The following is a 23,957-nucleotide window of genomic DNA, read 5'->3' on the forward strand; positions in this document are numbered from 1 at the left end:
GACAGGTGCACAACCCAGAAAGGAAAGTTGCTGCCCTATATTTACCTCCGGGCCTAAGACATAAGAAGGGTTATTTTTTACACTACAGTTGTAACATCTCGCTTTGACATTAAAGAGTCTTGGCAGCATCGTAACAAGGCCACAAGATGGCTGGGTAACTTCATCATAATAACACAAATATCTCATCATTAATTTCTTTATTAAATTCTGGACACTGTTCTGAGTACATGGCACTGATTACTTCATTTCATCCTCAGCACTACTCTATAAGTCGGGACCACTATTCTCCCATTTTACGGATTAGAACACTGAGGCCCAGTGAAGTTGAGTAACTTGCATAAGGTCACACAACCCACAAGTGACAAAGGCTAGACTCATATAGGCAGTTTGATTTCCAACCCCATGTTCTAACAGGAATGCCAAAGATGGGATTTCCGGAGGAGCTAGCAAAGCTCTACTCCTTGACCTGGGTGGTGTTTGCCATATATTTTATTCATGTGGTTTTCTGAGCCGGTTTTATTTTATTTAAAAACATTTTAAAGTAATAATATTAGTAGCTAAAATTTTACCACTTGATGCTTTGGGCAACAATTGAGTATATATTTTGCATATCATGTGTTTGCAACCAGAGGCACAGAATGATGGCTCTGTAACATTGTAGTCACATTGGTCTCAGTTATTTTGGACAGTGGCACAGAAGCAAATGGAAATGGTCTTGTAATCTGTGGTAGGAGGTGCTGTTGTTCACTGGAGTCCATTGGAAAAAATGCAGAAACAGTATAAGGAAAGTGTTTTTATTTTGTATCCTGAATAGCCTCCACCTGACTCTGTATTTTTCTCATTTATTTGTTTCTCTCTTCCTATATTTCTCTCTTAATTTCTCTCTCTTGCCCTTTATTTCATTTCCTCTGCCTTCTCTTTCTCTCCTCCGTTTCTCTGCTTAGCCCCATTCGCAAGCCGTGGTGGTCCCCCCTCCCTGTCTCTCTCTTCTTACATAGAACCTGAGGCCATGTCTTCTTTATTTATTTAATATTGTGATATTTTATTCAGTCTTCGTTAAATGGTTGAATGGCTTATGTACAACCTTCTCTCCACTCCAGAAACCACCCTCCTGGATTAAGTTTCCATGGACACAGGTGCCTTAGCTATTCCCGGTTAATAAAAAGCCTCTGTACTTTATGGAAGCTGAGGACTGGAAAGGTTACTAGGTCACGGCCTTAGAAGAAAATGAAGTTTATCGGAGCGTAAACTGCCCGAGCTCATCTGCTTTCTCCCCACTTACCTGCTCTCTTCCCTCTCCTGCAGGCTCGTCCCAGAGAATCGCGGGCCAGAGCTGAGCCCCGCTGTCACTAAGGACATCTCCGGAGGGGGTGCTTATGCAGAGGCCTCGGCACTGCAAGTCCGGATGGGCCCTCAGAGGCTAAAACCGGCCAGAAAGATCGTCCCCGAAGCACAGGATCTCTGGCCTTCATCCCCATAGCTAATTGGTGCATCGAGATGTGACCCACAAATCTGATTACGACACAGGAAAGGCATTAAAAGTGCCCTTCTCCCTGCTAAAGAGACACTGCATTGTTTGTCCAAAGCTGTCTATGGGGTGTTCCTCGGTGTACAGCACGGTGTGTTTCTCCCACCCTCCCGCTGATAAGTACTGGGTCCTCCAGCGCTTCCCCCATCGACGTGGCCCAGACCAGATCCTCAGAATTCATGGGGGGCCTGCCTGCCCCAGGGCGCCCGAAACCAAGGCTTACCCTATGGAGCCTTTATAACAAACCCTAGTCCCCGCTCCCCCACTTCAGGTTATAAGACTTCTCGGTCCTGTGTGGGGAGGCACAGCCCCATCAGCGCCCCGACGGCCCCGCTCCTCCGGTGGGAGCAGCGAGTACCTGCTGGCTGGCTCTGGGATCGGCCCCGACCGCCTCCTCGGGTCCTGAGGACTCGGCCTCCTCGCTCGCTTCAGAGCAGGAGTCGAACGCATCCGCATAATACTCCTCGGCCAGCAGCGGGTCTTCTGGGATCCCTGAAACAAAGGACAAACGACAATCACGCCCCACGAGTCACGACAGTTATAATGAGGCCAGGGTCCCCTGCCTTTTCCCTGAGATCTGTGTTTCGTTTGTACTGACAGAGCTTCCATGAATCAGCTTCTGGAAGCATCTGGCTGAAAGTAATAAATACTCAGCAAAATGAAACCAGCAGGGGAACGGAGAAGTAACGGTGTTTGCAGCCACATTTTTAAGATGGGGAGAAGAAAAGCGATAAATAAGAAGAAATGATCTCCTTGAACATCTTTGGGCGAGGGTCCTTATTGCAAACCAGGGGGAGCAGGAGCAGGAGCAGGGGCGGGGGTGGGACCCAATAACACGCCCACATGAAGTTTTCGCAGAGGCAGATCTAGTGGAACTGTGCCAGCACTCTACCTGGGAATTTATTTTTTTTAAGAAAATATTGGTAGTGAGACCAGCCGCGATGGACAGTATACACAGCAGTGGCGTTTTGGGAAGCTGAGGAAAACGTCATGATGTTTTCTAACAAGCTATGAGGGCTTCTGAGATGAAGTTTACTCTAGGGCCCTACTTACTCGCATGCATACAGGGCACTGATTCAAAAACAGAGAGAAAGGAAAGGAAGAAAAGATCATCCAGGAAGCCGAAGCCAAGCAGTGGCTGCCTCCGTCACTCGTAATGTTGTTGCTAACTAAGAATACAGCTGGCGCTTATAACGGCCTTCAACCAAGAAAGACCAAGGACGGATCACAAAGCGGCAGTGATACCAACTCCGCTGTGCTACTGGGAGCCTGGGAATAGAGAAATGTCCTTGGAGACCGGAGGACATTACATGATGACTCCCCAGCACATTAAAACTGTGGGCACCATAGGCTTTGCACCATATTCTGACTTAGATACGATTATTCTCCTAAATGATAACATACAGCACTGTTTTTCAGCCTATTGCTCACAGGGTAGCTATGAAGATTCAATAATAAGATTCTTACAAAAGCATCTGTATAGGAAAATTTTACACAAATGTTCACTTAATTTCCACACCTGTAAAAATGGACTTTTAACAAACTGATTCCATATTCTTTAAAAAGTAAAATACTAGTGGCTGTAGTGCTCCCTGACAATGAAAGACTTTAAAATCTTTGCTATTTACGGTTTCCCATAAAACACAAGAGGCAGTACTGTGGAATCAAAACTAGTTGGCTCAAAAGACAAAAATTACATATATTCAAAACTCCCTTTGCCAGTTCCTCAGCAAGGGGCCTGTTGTGAACCTCATAGTTTCTCCCAGTGACTCAAACGCAGACTGTTTTCCCTTCAGATCACTGCTTTTCAGCTAGGCACCAGATGAAATAGATGGTTTGTATTGGGGGCAATGCTTTCTAACATTCTTTATTCCACTCACATTCACAGTGACAAGAAGATCCCAGCAAGAGAAGTGCATGAAAATTAAGAGAGGTGCCTTCAGGTCTCCAGCTTCTACCTCAAGTAGAGACTTAAGTTTGCTGAATGGAATGGTGCACAAAACCATGTGACTTCCCACCCCTCCCCCTCCCCTCCCCCCTCCCTTCCCCTCCTCCTTCCCCTCCTCCTTGAATTTCAGTGTCACTTTCAGAGAGTCATCCATTCTCTCCCTCCCTCTCCCTCTCCCCCATCCCTGTCTCCTTGAATTTCTGTCACTTTCAGAATCATCCATTCCCTCCCTCCCTCCCTCCCTCCCTCCCTCCCTCCCTCCCTCCCTCCCTCCCTCCCTCCCTCCCTCCCTCCCTCCCTCCCTCTTCCCCTCCCTCCCACTCCCTCAGCCTTTCTGACACTCATTCATATTTTCTCCCTCTTGCTCCCCCTCTTTCCCTTTATCCTCTTTCTCTTTATCCGTTCCCGCTTCACCGCCTTCAGGCAAGAACATCTGCTTGCAAACTTGACTGTGATACAGTAGGAAATGTCATTTATATTGTTACCCACTACACAGAACTGTGCCTATATTTGTGTGTCGTATATAAACATCTTTATAGTTGAAACAAAGTTTCGTGCCTCAAGATCTACCCTCACTATAGCTGCACTCTGGTATTTTGCACTCTATTCCATTTATCTTTAGATGCCAGTTGCAACTTGCTAAGCTGATTTCTCCGCAATTTGAAAAACACAAATTGATAATGCTGGCTTTGGCATCAAAAAAGACCTGCATTTAAATCAAGCCTCTATCATCAGCTCCAAAACATAAGGCATTAAACTTTCCGCATCTGTAAAATGGGGATAACAGTACCCATCTCATAGAACTGCTGTGAACATTAAAGAGTGTAATTGACGCAAAGCGCTCTGCACAGGGTAGGTACCCAATACATGCTACTGACTAACATTTCACCTAACAGCCTGTACTTGCGCCTGTGATGCTCAAAAGCAGGAAGACACATAAACATTAGATAATCATAAGTATATATCGAGTTTAAATTTTTGAAATATATTTTAAATAGAATCACTTCTCAAAATTCATACATTACCCAACTCCAATGGGCAGTAAGGACCCCTCCTCTCTCTGGCCTCGCTCCTGCTGCCTCCGGAGGGGCCCTTGGGCGGCTCACCGCTCTGCTCTCCCACTGCCTTTCCTGCCCACTGGCTCCACCTGGGCTCCCTCCCGGCAGCCAGAGGGAACCTCTACAATAGGGATTAGCCAACTTGCTCCGTAAAGGGCTGGAGAGTAAAAATGTTAGGCTTGCAGGTTATACAGTCACTGTCATAACTACACAACTCTTTGTGGTCCGAAAGCAGACACAGACAATACACAAACACGCATGGCTGTGCTCCAGTGAAACCTTCTTCACAAAGCCGCAGTGGCCGGATCACGCAGCTCTGCCACACACGCAAACCTCCTGCTAACAGCGAGCCCTCCCCACAGCAGGTCCCTCCCTCACCAAGGACCCCTCCCAGGAAGGAGAGAGGGGAGGGAAAGACAGGCCCGGGAGGAAGTGCCATTCCGCCACCAAGGCCCAAGTCAGGAAACAAACTGCCATGAATCCCTCTCCAGTTTTTCTTACGCCGTCAACTTGGCCCAGCTCAGAAAAGGGATCATTTCCAAAGGGAAATGTCAAAAGGAGTGGAAGTCTGCTCCAACTGCGCTCATCAGGCAGTGCGCTTTCTGTACGAGGCCCAACGCGGAGCCTTCTTCAGCCTGGGCGCGTTTCCCCCGTGACGAGGGAAATCGGCCCGTGATGAAGAGCTTTCATTTCCCCGCACCCTGAAGTCAGCCGCGTTCCAGATCTCCACGCTGGGCGTGCCGATGCGGTAACCCAGTGACGGCTGGAGAAAAGGAGACGCAATCGCTCTGCCCTGGGAAGAGGGGGCTCTTTGTCACATCCTTCAATAAAGGCCCAAATAAGCCCCTTCCTGTAAGACTTAAGTGAGCGCGGGGATCACCGACAGGGCGTGAAAACCCAGAGTTGCTGGCTCAGTAGGTCTCGGTGAGGCCTGAGAAACTGCATTTCTATCAGTTTCCCAGGAGAGGTGTGTGCAGCTGCTCCGGGGGCCCCACTTTGAAAACCACTGTTCTAGGGCGTGACTGGTTCAAATGAAAGCGCCGTCTTTTACTATATAGAAGCACTACAATAACGTACGTAAGACTCCATGATATCTCTGCATCTCACCACCTTTGTACGTTAGACAAAAATAGAAACAAGCTTTACTTGAGAAGAGATCTAATGAGGCCATCAGTTGTCTCAGCCACTCACAGTCTCTACGGAGTTACAGAGCACTGCTCCCATTTTACTGACGGCGAAGAAAAAAAGCTATGAGCAGGTAGCAGGAGGGAATGTTAGTTTTCTTAATAGTTCTCATACCAACTCTCAGTGTTTAGAAAAATACCCGACAAGAGTTCAGGGGGAGAAAGCATGATCCCTTCTGCCAGAGACAAGAGGAGGGCTTCGGCCTTACTCCAGAAAAAGGGTGGGGACGGAGAGTGGAGTGGGGGGGGGTCAGAGACAGTGAGAGGGTGGAAGGTCGAACGCTCTGTGAGATGCTGAACTCATCAAACACTTGGTTTTGGTCAAAAAGCTGGGTTTGCTGCCTGAACCAGTAAGTGCCAAATGGAGGCCACCGGCCTTCGTGCGTGAGATGGAGAGGGAAGCCTGAGCAGCAATTTCGAAGAAAGCTCTAAACAAGTGGCAGTTTGAGCAAAGCTTTCGAATCTCCCAGGGACAGAGGCCCAAGCTGCAGGCCAGGTGGCATCATTACTGAGAGGTAAAAGCAGTGTTCAGATGTAAAGGGCCAACAGCAGGACTAGAGATAACACCCTTGGGTAAGAGGCAACCTGTCCTCCAGGGAGATAGCTGGATTCCACCAAATAGATAAACATCACTCCTAAAAGCCCAGCCCTCCATTCTCCTGGGAGCTAATAAAGGTACTCAGTCTTTCAGCTCTGGGCATTTCTTCCCTGAATTAGTAGAAGAAAAGAACCGACTGGAACTTTGCTGTTTCGGAAAAGGCATTCTGTCAATTTCTAAACTTTAACATAGATTGGATTGTATTTTTCCTTTTTGATTTGTAAAAGCCGTCTCTCCCCCACTGTGAACCACCAAATGGTTTGTCTGAGCTACGCGGTGAGTCATCGGCTGGGCCTGGAATACAGTGCTTGTGGTGTCCTAGTTCCCCTCGGCGTCATTAAGATTGCTCACTGGAGCTCAGAGCGGGGAGGCCGAGCTCGGAGAACGGTGATCATTATTTCCCATGATGAGTCACCGCCTTTATGGAGACCATGGCTCCTACTCCATATTCCAAATGGCTGCTACATCTCTTCTATTCCATTACAAGGAGCCCGCTTCGGGGCCCGTGGGAAATGACTGGAATTTTCAATCACCATAACATCAGTGGGGCTGGAGGTTCTCGGTTGCGTATTTGCTCAGGAGCATTTTGAACCAACGTTCAGTCCAGGGGAGAACAGGAGCAGCCCCCAGTGAAATCAGCACACTCACACTCTAAGGGAGAAACGTACAGTGCAGGTATCTTTTACCACTCAGCTCTTGCGATCACCTCCAGCCTTCAGCCTCCGCCCCATCTTGCACACGCTGTCACAAATCTAAAGCACTCACCATGTTACTCTCCTCCTTCAACGGCTCCCCCACTGCCAACAACATTGAGTACAGAATCTTCAGCTTGGCAGCCATGGCCTTCTGTCATCTGGCTGAAAACCCACTCCCCAGACCTGCCTCCTCCCTCTTACTTTCCAACTTCATTCCTTTAAAGAGCTCTCCTTCTAGAATTTCCTTGTCCAATATGGTAACCACTAGGCATATGTGGCTATTTAAATGAAAATTAATTAAAAGGAAATAAAGTGACAAATTCAGTTCCTCAGTGACACTAGGCACATCTCAAGTGCTTGAAAGCCACCTGTGACAAAATTATAGAGCATTTCCATCATCACAGGATGTCCCATTGCACAGCACTGCTATCAAGCGTCCTTCCTCTATTTATCTAGCCCCGCATGGCTGCAGCCTCCCATTTGAATTTGTCGAGATTTCTTTGAAGTCCTGGGATGTGGGTCACTTCACCTCTCTGCTCTTCGTTCCCCCCTGGCCAGTACATTGCCCACCCCCTCGAAAGATAAGGTGGAATCACAGACCCTTGGAAGTCCTCCTGCCCTCACTGGACTTAGCAAGGGAGCGACAGCGACTTAACTCCACCCCAGCCTTGAGTCTCCTCTGCAAGTTCCAGGAGCCCCTTCTCATCTGTAAGGTGCCTTTTCCCACCTTCTTTTACACAGTGTCTACAAGTAGAGCTTTAATAGATGTCTGGCTCTCACTATGCATCTTAGACAAAGGTCTAAGATGGACCTCCCAGACCCTCGCAGTGGAAAATGTGTTTCACTGCAGAGCAGAGCTCCAGTCCACTTCGTTAATCATATCACTAACTGTAAGTGGAACTAAACCTCAAATACAATTTGTTTATAAACTTGGTGGGGGGTGGGGTACGGCGGGTGCTGTCACAGTGAAGCCTCTGCCTTCTCTCTTGTTTTTTTCGGCTGTGTTTCCTCATCAGCAGAGGCGGGATGTATTGGATCACAGTTAGCAATTTGGTTGCTGGCGGAGAGAATACCTTGCAAGCCATACGGGATTTCCTCTCTCATGAAACCCTCCTCCACCCTTGTGGAAAATTGAAATGTGGCTTTGGGGGAAACAGGAGGGTGGGAAAGTAAGCAGGGGCCTTGTGAGCCAATTTTACAAATGATTGTGGTTTCTCCTATTTAATCACTTGTAAAGCTCAATTTAAAACATAAGCAAAATTCACAGTTGAAAGTGGCCTGATAATTGTTACCAAAATATTTAACTAGAGAAGACAAATTTATAAGAATTTAACAATGCAAGTAGTGTAAGTATTGTGTTGCTTCACTCAATAAACTAAAGATAATTACTTTAAACAATGGGGCTGGGGAAATTATCAGTGTTAAAGTCAGAAACTGTTATGAATTTCTGACTTAGGATCTGACTAAATAGGATCCTAAATAGCCCTCTAGATAACCAAGAGAATCTAATAAATCTCGACAATGGGAGAGGTGCATATACAGAAATACAAGTCTGGGCCCATCAGTGCTTTTGCTGTGCGTTCACCTAGGAAACTAGACTTGTGTTTATCCCATCAGTACATTATGTGCCTTTGTCAAATGCACCTAAAATAATTTTATATCTTCCCAAGAGAAAATGAAACAAAACGGGACTATATTCATTGAAGAATGTAACTGGGGAAACTGAAATAGAGGTTGCTCTACGTGAAAACTTATCCGTGTTGACAGAACGATCCATCTGAAGACGGGCCCTGCAGCCCCTGCCACCAGGGGCGGAGCACACTTACCGTCGCCACAGCGCCCTGTGCCTGAAGGTTTTATTTCCCTGGCGGTACAAGCTGAAAGTCAACCTGCCCTCAAGAGTTGCTTGCATTTGCTGATGCTACAGCTCCCCCAGGACTATTTTTCTCAAAAGTCGAAGAGTAACACAAAATACCTTACCAGACAATTTGCAACTTACTGGAGATTCCTCAGTGATGAAAAGCTACTGTGCCTGGCGGGGGCTGCAGCCAGGCTTTTGAGCGGCTGACTTAGAAACTCCCCAACTCTTTGGGGGAAGGTGTGTTAAGTAAATGAAAACACTTCACCACACAATTACCCCCGCAGGAGGCCCCTCAAACAGTTTCAAGACCTTGCAGCCACCTACTTAGCACATAAAATGATGTCGATGAGAGCGCAGAGGTGCGTCCCTCAGCAAGGCTGCGGGTTTTTATGGCCATCACAGCAACACAGGCAGCGTTCCGTGTGCTTATTAAGGGCGGCACGCCCGGAACATGCGGACAGCAGGATTTACCGGAGAGCGAGCGGCCTGCTCACGCAAGGAAAGGCGCTCCTGCTGCTCCATCGCCCCTCCCGGCTTGTCCACGGCTGTTTAACGGGGCAGGACAGGCGGAGAGCTTACTCAGGACCCCCAGGGAGAGTTCACGCTACTCTTGCAGGGCCTCATTTCCTGCCCAGAAGAACAGTTCTCAAAGAGAGTTCCAGGGACCCCTGGGCATCCCGGAGAGCTTTTCAGGGGAGTCCAAAAGCTAAACTGCTTTCATAACCATGCTAGGATGTTACTTGCTTTTTTCACTCTCACCCCCTCCTGAGCACACAGTGAAGCTGTCCAGGCACTGTATCATGTAACATCATAACGACTAAATGCAAAGCAGATATGAGAAACCAGCTGGCCTCTATTAAGCCAATTATTATTTTTTTAATTGTAAAAATGTTAAACAATGCCACTGTAAAGTATAGTTAATTTTCATAATGTGCAATGGGGATGAACCTTGAGGACATGATGCTAAACGAAATAAGCCAGTCACACAAAGACAAATACTGCATGATTCTACTTACGTGAGGTGTCGAAAATACTCAAATTCATAGAATCAAATAATGAAATGGTGGTCGACAAAGGCTGGGAGGGGCTAATGAGGAGCTACTAAGCAATGGGCATAAGGTTTAGGTCATCAAGGGGAAAAGGAGACCAGGAGATCTGCTGTACCACACCGCACTGATCATCAGCAATGCTGTACTGCATACTGAAAAATCTGGTAAGGAGGTAGAGATAATGCTAAATGTTCTCACTACAAAATTAAATTAAAGAGTTAACTTTTAAAAAAATATATGTTTTTATTGGTTTTTTTTTAGATAGAGGGGAAGGAAGAGAGAGAGAAACATCCAGGTGAGAAACATTGACAGGTGCTTCCTGTACACACCCTGTAAGGGGATCAAACCCATAGCCCGGGTATATGCTCTGGCTAGGAATTGAAGCCCGTGACCTTTCAGTGCAAGGGAATGTGCTCCACCAACTGAGCCACACCAGCCAGGACTGTGTTATACTTTTATATGACTGGCAGCACAGTAGGTTTGTTTATACCAGCATCACCACAAACATGTGAGTAATGAATTGCTCTACAACTTTGCATCGGCTATGATGTCACGAGGCAATCGGAATTTTTCAGCTCCATTATAATCTTACAGGACCACTGTCATATATACAGTGTCTTGTTGACCAAACGGTCATAATGCAGCACATGACTGTAATTAAAATTTGAATTTAAATAATCTCATGTGGCTAGTGGCTATCAAATTAGATGGCATAGTTCTAGACAAATTCTTTAGTGTATGCTCCTCAAATCAGCAGCAGCAGGGTTTGTTAGAATTTCTAACAGCAGCAGGGACCTTGTTAGAAATGCCAATTCTTGAGCTCCATCCCAGACCTACTGAATCAGAAGCCCTAGGGGTGCAGTCTGCCAGTGGTGCCCTGATAAATGTTTAACAACTGGTTCTTAGGGAGAGAGAAGCCCTGGTTAGTAGCATTTGCTGATATTCCTGGTGTAAATACTCTTATCATAGTTGATTTCAAGCTACCCACATATCACCATCAAATCTGAATCAATGAATCTTGTCAATATAATAGGAAACACTTTTACTATAATGCTTCTGGGTGGAATTTTGAGCTGAGAGATTGACGACTGCAGGAGTACAGTGTACTGAGAGTAAAAAGTAAGAGGTGAGGTATGGAATGTCATCAAGGTGGCTCCAAGAACAGTGGCGCTCTGGGAGCGGGCAAGAACATGGCCTGGAAACATGTCAGGGCAGTCAGGACAGCGACCCGCTCTCCTCATCAATGACACAGAGCTAATGGGGCCAAGGGAAGCATTCAAAAAATTTTTCAAAACCTGCTTTTTCTTGACCCACAGTCACTTCTAGCCCTCTTGAGTATACCAGTAAAATTTCTCTTCCAGGGTGCCATGAATACACAAAGATTAGTCGCATTCAAAATGTGTAATCTCACAAAGAAAAGGAGGCTAGATATATAATTGCAGACTATTTGTTCACATGCAACTGCTAATACAAATTGCCAAATTTATCATATTTTAAAATGGGGTTGCGGGGAGGTGCTGGGCAGAGGGAGGCAGGGGGAGGTAATTCAATTCTATGCTATCTAGAGTCAGGAAAACAGGCCACGTTGAGCTAAGCTAGGGAGAGGAGTTGGGTTTGTTCACTTTTCCTAGACTCAAAAGAAAAATTAACCTGAGATACAAAAACTGTAAAGTCACTTTCATCTCTGCAACCCAAAACGCCCAGGTGCAAAATGCATGAAAGATTGCAGGCACCTGAAACTCATCCACAAATATGTACTTAGCCAGTAAGAGGTGAGGTATGGAATGTCATCAAGAAGGAACTCCCATTGATCATTTAAAGCCAGAAAGGGAAACCCAGACAAGTCACAGGTCAGCAGGAAAGGAGGGTCAAAGTTAGCTGTGAAGCTGGGTCCGCAGAGCTACACTCCACATCCATATACTGCATTCTCCACGTGGGCGCCAGCGCACAGAGCGATAGGATGAATTTATGAAGCACCCTCCCTGCAGCCCAGAGACGAGCTGGCCGGGGGGCTGCAAATGCTGGCAGCATCTCCAATATGCTTTCTTCAGACAGACACAGAAAAGATGACTTTTTCATTATCCGGCTCACAGACAGATACACTGCTATGAGAGGTGACAATCACTTTGGATCTTTTTGTAAGTTTCCTATTCTGAATATTTTTTCGGAAGCAAGAGAAACAGAGACATTGGGAAATGCTGTTAGTCATGAATGACAAAAGGTATTAGATACTACTGTTCCTTGCTGGAAAGCTTTTTTCTTTTTCCTGGAGATGTGCTTTCAAAAAATGAAAGAGCTTGACAAGTGAATGTAGGAGGTGCTGATAGTGATTCAGCCCTCACTGCCACAAAACAAAAGATAAAACCCCTCAATGAAGATCAGGGAGGACAAATGTAAATATCTGTCACAAATACCTAAATTAAAGTCTGCCCTAAACACCAAAGCAAAATATTTCAGTCACTCCTGTTGTTACAAATCAGCATATGAATCAAAGACGGTTATTGGACTGAAAGCTGACGCTGTTCGATACAGCTCTATTCGTTTTCTATGGCAGCTTAGCTTCCTTTGGGCATCGGACTGGGTACATGAGCCCTGAGTACAGCCGTGAAATGACCCTGCATGGAAAACAATTTCATCAACTAAAGGAAAACCGTACTGTGGCATGTCCAAAACGCTGTCTGAAGCATGCATTATATGAGGTTTTAGTCTATTATATTTTGTGTTCTATCCTACTTTAAAGTCATGATGATGCTTATTCAATTTTCTGCTTAAATGATTAAGTCCAAACCTGAAACACAATAGGCCAAGCCAGGCCACTTAAGGATGTTCTCTGCCCGACCAGCAGGACCCTTAGTTTAATAATTACTGTATAATTTATATTTCATTAAGGGATGGGCCATGGAATGAAATACAGCTTTCCCAGGTGAGAAACTTATTTTTGAGAGGTCCATGGGTGCTGACTTTCTTTATGAATAACTGATGTTCTGGGGACTGATTTTCCTCTTACCTCTATTATGCCTGCTTAGGACACAACAGCGAAGTGGCTGGTTGGGCAGGTGTTATTCTGCATCTACTTTAATTTTTCATATTAGATATAATCTTTTAAATTTCAGTTAGGGGCACCTATCCAGCTTGTCATGTGGAAGGAACGCTCTGAATTATTAAATATGCCCCAGGGTGGAGAGTCAGCACACCTTCATTCAATATTAGATTTATTCTAATTATCCTCTAGAGCTCAGAAAATTAGGGAGTAACTGCGGAAGTAAATATGAGAGTCAGGTGGAAACACAAATATGACTCGGTGGAATATGTGATAAATACAAAACAAAACCACCATCAATTTGTTTATAAATCAAGCCTTTAAGCTATCAAATGCTCCGGAAGAGGTGGGACCTCTAGGAACGTAGAAGTGGCATTTGGTCTTCTCCAAGGGCTAGCGAGCCAGGCAAACCCACAGCTTCTCTGCCTGGGCTGCCGTTTGGAGTCTGGGCTGTATTACTCTTTGATCTTTTATGCTCAGGTTGCTTTAATGGGAATGAGTCCTTGGAGACCTGCTGGGACGGTTCCCTGTCATGCCAGTGTGAGCCCTCCCACCATAAAGACTGAAGAGAGGAGAGGAGGGATCTCAGCCCCTAATCTTTAAATAGTCAACTTTCCTCTTGAGAGAAGACCCCAAAACTTCATTAACATCTCTTGTAGAAGAAGACAATGTTGTTCAGTTGATATTAGAATAAAACTCCATGATCATTTTCAAGACTAAGGACTCTGTGTCCCAAGTAACACCTAGAGACTTTCCCGGTTGTTTACTCTCTCCATGACTTCACCCAAGTTTCTCTTGGTCATTCATTACCTAGAACAAAGACTGATGGGCATTATTTATGATGTTTTCTTTTTACTTTCTTTTTCTGAATATCTCATCTATGTTTTTATTTATCAACTTTATTGAGGTATAATTTATAGACAATGAAATATACTCATTTAAAGTATAGAATTCAATGAGTTTTGACAAATATATACATCTGGGTAACCATCACCACAATCAAAGTATCAAACTTTCTGTCACCACAAAGGGATCCCTTGTGCCGTTTTGGAGTCAGTCTCCACCTCCACAACCCCCAGGCAAACACTGGCCTCATTTCCATCATGTAGATAAGTGCTGCTGGCTCTCGAGCTTTATAGAAATGGAATCGTCCAATATGAACTCTTCTGTTTGCACCTTCTTTCACTCAGCATAATGGTTTTGATAGCCTTTCATATTGTTTTATGTACTGACAGTTTATTTTTCATTGCTAAGTAGATTTCCATTGCATGGATAAACTATAAATTTGTTTATCCGTTCACCTGTTGATTGACTCTTAACTTGTTTCTAATTTTTGGTACTATGATTAAGACTGCTAAGAACATTTGTGTACAGATCTTGTAGACACGCTTTCATCTCTCCAAGGTACCTATATAGAAGTGGAATTGCAGTCAGTAGATGTTTTCTTTTCTAAAATTAAAACAATAAAAATATGTCATTGTGTAATGGAGCTTAAATCACTTTATTTCCACTTGGACATGTAAAAGGAAGAGAGGACACCATAAGCACAGAGCAGCCTACAGCCCAGAAATGGAGAGGACATGTGGACTTCCTTCGGGCAAGCAAAGTACGACCCTCTTGGGTCCGAGCTTTCTCCTAGCACAGGGAAGGGGCTTTTTTTTTTTTTTTTAAATTATTGATTTTAGAGTGAGGAAGGGAAAGAAAGAGAGAGAGAGGAGAGAGAGAGAAGCACTGACGTGAGAGAGGAACCTCGATCGGTTGCCTCCCATGTGCGCCGGGCCCGGAATCACACCCGCAGCCGAGGTATGCGCCCTGGCTGGGAACAACCCCGCCATCCCCTGGTGTATGGGACAGTGCCCCAACTGACTGAGGCCCTGGCCAGGGCAGGGAATGGGGCTTTTTTGCTCAAGGAGTGGCTGAAAGGAAAATTAAGAGGCGACAGCTGGTCAAGCTGTCAGGAGGCAGCCAAGACCTATGCCAGGGAGGCCGCCGCATCTGAACAGTTGGGTTTAGATAGAGCCCTGCGCAGAGTGGGAGTCTCAGACTATTCTAGCTTTTGAAAAAACTCTGTTCCGAAACTCAGCGGTGAGCTGCCGAGATAAGGCTCTAGTGCAATGAAGCGCATGGCAAAAATTAATAGCGTGCAAGAAACCATCAGCCTTACATACGAGGATTTAAATATAAATATTTAAAGGAGCAATTTCTTTAATGTTCCAGTTGTGCTTTCACATTTGGTTATAATAGTTACCCATGACTCTGGCTAGATTAAATCAGCCATAGTCAACTAAACGCATATCAAACTTAAATGATGCCTTACCCTATCTTCTTTCTATCTAGAGGGAATTTTCCATGCAACATCAAAGATTGATTAAATATTTGGTATAGGAACTTAAAAAATGACTGTAGCCCGGCTGAGTGTAGCTCAGCGGTTGAGCATCGACTTAAGATCCAGGAAATTGCCGTTTGATTCCCGGTCAGGGCACATGCCTGGGTTTCGGCCTCGATCCCCAGTTGGAGGTGTGCAGGAGGCAGCTGATCAATGACTCTCTCGTCATTGATGTTTCTCTCTCTCTCTCACTCCCTCTCCCTTCCTCTCTCTGAAATCAATAAAGATATATTTTTTAAAAAAGGAAAAAAGATGACTGTATAATTTTATTTTACATACACATGCCAGATAAAACAACAACAACAACAAAACCACTTCCTCTGAGTGCTGAACGTCTGAAGTGAAGTCTTCTGAAAGCCAAAGAGAATGGGGAAAATAATAACCACTTCATGGTTCATCAGCACCTCCCAGAATCTCATGCCTGAGAGTTTCCTGATTAAGCTATGTGATCACTCACTCTCCGGTAGTTCTCCACCATCCTTCTCATCAATCATCAACTCAAAGGTTACATTTTCATAGTCCTATTTGTCTCTTTGCAATTTAATATTTAAGAAAGAAGAGAATTTAGAAAATACAACTTTAGAGAAGAATAAATAAAGGAGATGTTTAACGTATTTTACAAGGAAACTGGCCCCACTAAAAGTACTATGCGTTTTTGGATTTTAGAGCTTATTATGGACATCTAAGTGTGTTTCCTTATAGCTCTTGCTAGATGGTAGTCAAAGGAGTAGATCTGACCACTTCCAGTTTGGCCGGTATATCAATACAGAGTCTACCATATTGAAACCTCCGTGACAAAAGACAAAAGGAGAGGTAAGGACACCAGCTTGAGTCTTCTGGTAGCAGCTGGGACCTGTGGCAGGCTAGCTGAGGAGTAATTTGGCTACTATAGCTCACATAATCTGTATAGAGACACACAAATAATCTCTGCCTTTTGAAAGTCCAATTCACTAGACATGCTTGTGTTTCTTGCAAATCTATTGCTCCTACCTACCACCTCCAAATATATACACTTTGATGGAGATGGGGGGAGGGTGCTGCAATAGTAAGCAGCAGCTTTAGAGTCCTGAAGCAAATGAGTTAATGTCTTTGGCTTCCCATCTATAAAGTGAGTAATAAGTACCTTTCATCCTTACACCCAGAGGCTAGGCCCAGACTTCTTGATCCTAGGCTCCTCATTCAACATAGTATCCTGAGGCTTCCTCTTTACAGATAGCGCTGGCCCTGCCCTCCTGCAGAGCAGCAAGCCATCCATATCAGGTGCCACCCAGTGGCCTAACTTTCAGGTTTATATTCTTGGAAAGAAAGGCCCATGGAATATTTCTACGCTCCCAAATTCTATTTGTGGAAAATAACAAATAATATATTCAAGAATTGCCTGAAAGGAGTCTAAGATACAAATCCATCTGATATACATATCTGTTTTTCATTGGCATCTGCTACCAGATGGCCGCCACGACACCATTTTAACAGTTGGCAAATGCCAACCTCAGGAGCATCAGGTGCTAGTCTCCTTACAGCCACAGCCAAAGGAGGCGACCCAAGCTCCAACAGCTCAATCAGGGAGACAGCAAATGCAAATTTAGGCTGAGATGATCAGCCAAGCCAAGTTTCACTACTCTCACTCTCACTTTGAGAAGAGAACTCACCTACTGCCAGAGAGAGCGGCTGGCCCATTATGCAGCTATTCTCGTGGAGAATGCACCTCACAGACCTCCAGCCATGGAGCACATCAGCCAAGGGCGCAGCTGCTGTGCTCTGAAACTCACCCCTGCAGTCACCCAAGGGCCACTGCCAGAGGGCAGCAGGTACAAAATCAGGCCTGTGACAGCCGACTTTGCTTAAGGACGTCCTGCTGCCTCGGCTGCCGTGGGCTGCCTCAGAGACTAGTACACGCCACCGAACCTCCTCTCTTCACTTGGAATAAAACTTGAATCATGGTCTGATGGTTCTCAGCCTTTTCCAACTCCTTTCCCGCTTCCTTTCATGCAAGCATTTCCCCTGGTAATATCTTTGTACTTTTAGTCCCAACTTGGCACCTTCTCAGAAGTCCAGACTAACATATCCCTCATTCATTTATTCATCCACTCATTCGTTCATTCATTCATTCAAAAAATATTTATTGAGCATCTACAATGTCCTGGCACTTTTTCCTAGACACTGGGGAGAGTGGTACAAGATTGAGAAAACCCTACTTTCATAACCCTCCCCTTCAGAGTCATAAACTACTTTGTTTTCTTGGGCTCTTACTGTGTTGGACACTGAGCTAAGAGCACACCCCATGGCCAGTCTCATTTGTTTTTCAGAACAACCTTTGAAGGAGGTATTATTCTTGTTTCATGGACAAGGAGAGATTAAGTGGCCAGGGGCTTCCCTGACAGCCAGCTTTTTTACTCTAAAACTCATGTTTTCAGCCATTAGGCTATGATGTATCTCTGCTATTGAGTGACAGCTCTGAGCACATTTTTTTTCTGGCAATGATTACACATCCAAAGAGTTGATTTTCCAAAGCCTGACTTCATTTCTTTAAATTTATGAGGCCCAGGAAGACCGTTTACAGAAGAGAGAAACAGCTTCAGATCACTCACAATCCTACGCTGTTCCAGAGTCAGGTTAATGACAACATTGTTTATCTCTACGCACCAGAGGTCCCTCGCCTGGTGCGAGCTTCTGGCTCAGCCTCACTATTACATAGAAATAAAGGACGGCTAACCCCTTCGCTTCTGTGCTTTTCATCCTGGTCACAGCCCAGCTCCAGCAAAACGGGTGGAAGGTGGTCACATACAGCTAGGCCTCTCTCAGAGGCCGGCCAGGCCTACTGCAGGGCCAGCTACCCCAACCCAAGTGCCAGCTGAAAGCAACCTTCTGAATACAATGCAAAGTCATACCGTGGTCTCCAAGGTCAGCTCTGGTGTCCTCTGCGCTTGATTTGGGCACACCGGGGTCCCGGCAAGGAATGGGCTGATACTCGGGCACATTCTCCGAAGGCTGGTCATCAGATTCCTGTGGAAGGTGACTGACAACTCGTGAGAAACACTAAAGTAAAGAGCACTACCACATATGAAACATTTTTATTTAGAAGACTATTTGACAACAAAAGCCTATTGAACCCTCTCCCTTAAACATGTTCACAGTTTCAAATTTCAAGAAGGCAGCTTGGGACACGAGAAACTGCCTTGAATAAATAGGGCAAAACATCTTAACCTCCCAAGGTGAGGCCTCGGTTTCAGGCGAGTGGCACGCCCGGCGTGCGGGGCTGAAGGAGACACACGTCCAGGTTCGTGCCAGAGCAGCACCGATCGGTGGCTGAGAACAAGTCCCTCCTTCAAGTATGCACCGTGGGTACCACACGCACCTCACCTCACTCTAGGCCAGCCCCGCTCGGTCTCCTCATCTCAAAAGCTGAGGTATTAATTTGGACGCCTCCCAAATTCACGTCTGGCTGTAAAAGTTCTGTGATTCTATAAATTCCAATTTCCTAAATGAAAGAGACCTAAGAGGTCGCATGAAAGAATTCATACTTCAAACAAAGTTAAATTTCTCAGCTATATCAATAGGTATTTCAATAAGGCACTTTGCTTTTCTTTAGTGATGTGTGTGTGTGTGTATGTGTGTGTGTGTTTACAACCTAGAGCCGATGGTGACTTGCCCTGTTTTCCTTGATGCATGGCCTTATGCAGAACTACTCCAAGAGTGTCTTCTTATTAAAAATAGAAAGGAAAGTTCAAACGAATCCTGCATGAATAAATAAAAGGCACGACACGCTGTGGTGCAGCATTTGTGAAAATGCGGTCACAAAACATTTTTAAGAAGTCCGTTGGTCGTGCTGCATAGTAATTTCCGCACAACGTGAGGCTGATTTCGAATTTCCAAGGATCAGCGATAGCACACGAAGAGCTTTTAGAACAAGAACAGAGACTGCGTGAAATGCACTTTTATGGGTACTTCAGAAATTATTTGAAAATAAGTATTTGGACTCTCAACTGACTGATTTGCAGAGGTTCTGTTTGAGAGGAAAAGACAGAATTGTTGTAACGGTTTCTCTTAGAAAGAGGACTTGCTCTGATCTTTGGTCTGTGTTACTATTTCACGTGTGGAGACCTGCTCTGCTAGGTACTTTTCACAGAAACCCAATTCTGATACTTTCCCACTATACATGCCACAGGATAAAACAAAGACTGGGCTTATTGTGTGTATGATGGTAGTTGGTTTTTAAGCTACCGTCTTTAATGTTTTTCAAAAATTGATTTTGGAGAGAGAGACATTGATGTGAGAAACATTGATTGGCTGCTCCTGCATGCCCCCTAGTGGGGATCGAGCCCACAGCCCACATATGTGCCCTGACCAGGAATCAAACCAGCAACCTTTTGGTGCGCTGGGTGACACTCAGCCAAGTGAGCCACATCGGCCAGGGCCTAAGCTACCATCTTTAAAGAAACAGTGCCTAACTTGATTCCACATTCAGCTATACTTCAAGATTTCAGAGTCCAGATCCAGCCAAGCAGAAAATGACTGTGCCCTGGCCAGTGTAGTTCAGTGGTCAGAGTGTCAGCCCATGCACCGAAGGTTTGATTCCCAGTCAAGGGCACTACCTGGGCTGCAACCGATCAGTGTGCCTCTCCCACATCCATGTTTCTTTCTTTCTCTCTCTCTCCCCCTCCCTTCCACTCTCTCTGAAAGTCAATGGCCGGGGGCGCCAATGACTGCAACAATAAAAGGCCCTGCCAGTTAGGGTCTAAAAAACAAAACAAACCACTCTCCTAAATGCCACAAATTCTTTTCATAATATGTTTAAGAAGTGACATAGCCACTAACTCTGATTCTATCGCCTACAACTGCTTTTGAGCTATAAAGAGGTTCGCTTCAGCTGGCGAGAGAGAAGGAAGCAGCAGCCCCAGTGAGATCAGGCAGAAATTAACTCAGAAATATGTGTATGGGGAAAGGCAGGCACAGGCCCCTCTTCCTTCCTTTCCTCCTTTATCATGTTCTCTTTAGCGACTTGCATCTGATTAATTCGATTCCTTTCTTATACTTTATTTTATCTTTTTCAGCTCAGCAATGTCTTTCCTTGAGTGTTTAAAACCCTTCAGCCCCTAGGCAAAGTGTTCGGCTGCCTGTTTCCCCTCCTTTGTTCTCTGGATGTCATTAAACCCGCCTTGCTCACCTCACTCAGGTGGGGTGCTGTGAATGTGATTAAAGCTGCCCCTTCATCGGGCCCCCTCCCTGCATCTCCTCCAGGAGGAGTAGAAAGCCTTCCCTCAGGTCGCTCCTGCTTTTCTTCCCTTCCCATTAAATGCTTTTTTTCGAAAGGGATTGTGAGGAGGTCTATTCACAGGTGGCTCTTCCAGGCCTTCCTTCATCTGAAGGTGAACTGCTGCTTCCAAGAGCCCCAGCTCTGTCCGCTGCGGTCCTAGACCAGCAGCATCGGAATCACCAGGCAGCTTGTTAGGAATGCAGCATCCCAGGCCCCACCCAGACAGGGTCTGCGTTTCAACAAGACCAGCGGGTGATGCTGAAGTCTGAGGCACATTGCTGTAGGCCAGAAGAATTTGGAGGAAGGCCAGTTGATTGTGGGCCTGAGAGGTCAAAGGTTTTCCTGAAGAGGAAGTGCCATTTGAAAGGGAGGAGGTGGGGTGCTATCAGTGGGCCAGAAGGAAATGACTGATGCAATTGCACAAAAGGAAGACGGGAGACCTGGACGTGGGGCTAAGCCACGCCGCCTGCAGAGCTGAAACAGCTGGAAGAGGGTACCATTTTCAAGAGCCACGTATCTGCCTGGAGCATTTCCTGCCCCCATCATCTGCAAATTTAGGAAACGGGCTTCTGGAAAGTTCAGGGCCAAAGATGTTGGTGATACTAAATCTTAGAAGAACAAAGAACGAACCAACATCTCTGACTGAGACAGCATCAGGCACTCCCCCCCCCCCCCGCTCCCTTACCCTTTGCTGATGGAAAGGGGTGGCAATGGGAAGAAGCAGGTAGACAATGTGGAGTTGGGATTTCATAACATCTGTGTGAAATCCCCTTTGTCTAAGTTGGGCCAAGATCTGGACTATCTGGCTCCCCTGCTCTATGGGATAATATGTCCCTAACAAAGTCTCCTGACATTCTGCCTACATTATGGCCTCAATCTTATCTTAAGTTACTTGAGGATCCCCCAATGACTCTAGTTTTCAGAACTTTGAACCAATGATCCTAGTTTTCAGAACTTTGAAACACTTGCAACCACTAAATAATTGAGAAAGGTGAATCACCTCTCAGAGGGAGGCAAAAAAATAAGTGTTCCTAGGCTGTGCCTGGCTGAGTGAGCTCTGCTGGAGCTCCCGCATACCCAGGATTTGGAGCCCTGGGATTACTGAGTGATAGCAGAAAGAGCACCCTCGGACTTCAGGGATCATCCCCACAGCCTCAGGGGGCTTGGTTTTTCCTGCTGGAGGAAGGAATCTCCCTCAGATGCAGCGCCCTCCAATGAATGAACAAACAGGATTTGAGACGATAAAAATGACTCCTTCCCAAGATGCTTTTACCAGAAGAGCTAGGGGTTGGTGCTGATGTCTACTGTGCAAATATGACTCTGAAGAAAGACTGCCTTATGTACCAGAGCCGACACAAAGAAAACAGGATTTGCTATCCAGGGTCTTGGGATGCAGAGGACGTGAATTTAGGGTTCATTTCATGTGAATCTGCAACACTGTTTATTATTGGATATCTATGGCAATTCTTCAAAGTTTGAATGGGATTATCAATGCAAGGCATGATATAGGTGGAAGGCAAAATAAAAGGGGAAAGAATAAAATCTAAGTGAAAAAGAGGACCATGGACTAAAGAGAGAAAGCAACAAGAGTGGGACTGAAATCCCAAGTCAGGTATACACGTATTTGTTCTGAAAGGTCATAATTTTTACATCAGTTGTTCATTCAGCACCGATCAGCTTGTCCACAGTAGGCGTTCGGTACTTGTTGGATGAGCCAGTTGCCCACCTCTGAGTAGAGCTGCTTTGAATTAGTGCAGTCATTAACTGTTGCTTATATTCTAAAGAAACCCCAGGGCATCCTCCCTGGTGGGTCCAAACCCCAGGCGGGTCCGGATGCTTTTTTTCTACCTATCCCTCTTCCTACCCAACTGGCCGCATGAATCTGAAAAGTCTGAGGGAAAGGTTTTCTGTAAAATGTAAAACAAGAGTGCTTACGTGGAGCACATCGACAGTTAGCTGCTGAAAGTTCCGAGATCTCCATTCTTGCATTCGCTTCTTATTTTCTTCATATTTTTCTTCCACAAGCTTTCTGCAAATTTCAAGCAAATGTAGAAAAAGAGCCTCAATTTGCTAAAACCACATCTATATTATAGGTGAGTGTGATCCCTGTTTCAACAAGCAAACTGGGATGATAGAAAGGCAGGCCAACGGGCCTCCCTCTCCTGAAGATGTGTGTGCAGCGCAGCACCCGCTCAATGCTCCCTTAAAGCACACACGAGGATGCTCTACAACCCCTAAAACACAGAAGGAGACGGTACTGATCCCTGTGTTTTGTGACTGTAATGACAGGGTCTGTCCCAGCACAGTGCCTAGCACATACCAATAACCCAATAACTGCTTTCAGGAAGGAAAAAACACACTACACAAGGAAATAGAGCAACATTTCAAAGAATTTATGGAAAAGACTATGAGTCTCACTGTGCAGGGGAATTTTTCTCAGACACATTTTCTCTACCACAGGAGAGCTGAATTTAACAGATCTGTTACTAAACTGGAAGACTGATTTGAGTTTTTGTAATTACTTTATACTTAGATTTTTTTTTTTTGGAAATGTCACTGAACATCCATGTGATCAAATTTTCTTGTCTATAAAATGAATTCATTATAACCCTTCTGACAACAGAGCCATTTTCTAGCTAAAACACATGACCTCTCTCAAATTCTAGAAATAATAAAAAACAATTCCAATGCAAGTCATTCATAAATTCAAGACCAAACTTTACTAAAAAGCCATTGCCTTTAAATAAGGAAAATATTATATGTCATGTAGAAGATATGACTTTTCTTTTGTGTATAAAAAAGTTTTAATCTGAAAAAATAATTTGTAATATGGTGGTAAGTAATTAAATAGTCTTTAATCTGTTCCTATTAAATTTTCCTTTTACCCTCAACCAATGACATAAGTCATGATAACCTGGATATATTGCCATTTCTGAGGTGTTAGAACAGATTTGGGATGGTGAGTTGATGTAAGGACTCACACAATTTATGTGACTATATTTTCCTAGTAAAACCCACATTCAGTGGTATAGTGGTTTGCAGAAACCAACTTGTACTGGCTCCCAAGAGCAGATTGCATACATATCTTTCCAACTGAACAGTCGATAATCACATTGGTAGCTTGAAATTGGCCATAATGGGAGTCTTTACACCACAGAAATCAGCAAACAAATTAGCAGTCACTCCCCGCAGCCCCACTCACCTCACAACCACAGAGGTGGTTGTTAAACATCTCCCAGCACCCTACCACCCATGATCACGTTGAAGGAAGTCTTTTTCCACATTTATTAAAGAAAACATGTCTTAAGGGGAAAATAATCTCACAGGTTCTTACTTGGTGCATCATGATATTCTTT

General features: G+C 45.1%; 1 protein-coding gene across 1 annotated transcript in view; it reads right to left on the minus strand.

Moving 5' to 3' along the window:
• NEK11 (NIMA related kinase 11) overlaps positions 1–23,957 on the minus strand; it is a 132,634-nt gene that overhangs the window by 46,507 nt on the left and 62,170 nt on the right. Inside the window, exons 11-13 of the mRNA XM_081159842.1 lie at positions 22,537–22,630; positions 18,236–18,350; positions 1,887–2,020 (exon numbers count right to left, since the gene is read on the minus strand). Of these exons, the coding sequence (XP_081015968.1) occupies positions 1,887–2,020; positions 18,236–18,350; positions 22,537–22,630 (343 nt within the window). The remainder of the gene's footprint in view (positions 1–1,886; positions 2,021–18,235; positions 18,351–22,536; positions 22,631–23,957) is intronic.

This window comes from Miniopterus schreibersii (genome assembly GCF_964146895.1).
Source record: "Miniopterus schreibersii genome assembly, chromosome: 15".
Taxonomy (NCBI): Eukaryota; Metazoa; Chordata; class Mammalia; order Chiroptera; family Miniopteridae; genus Miniopterus; species Miniopterus schreibersii.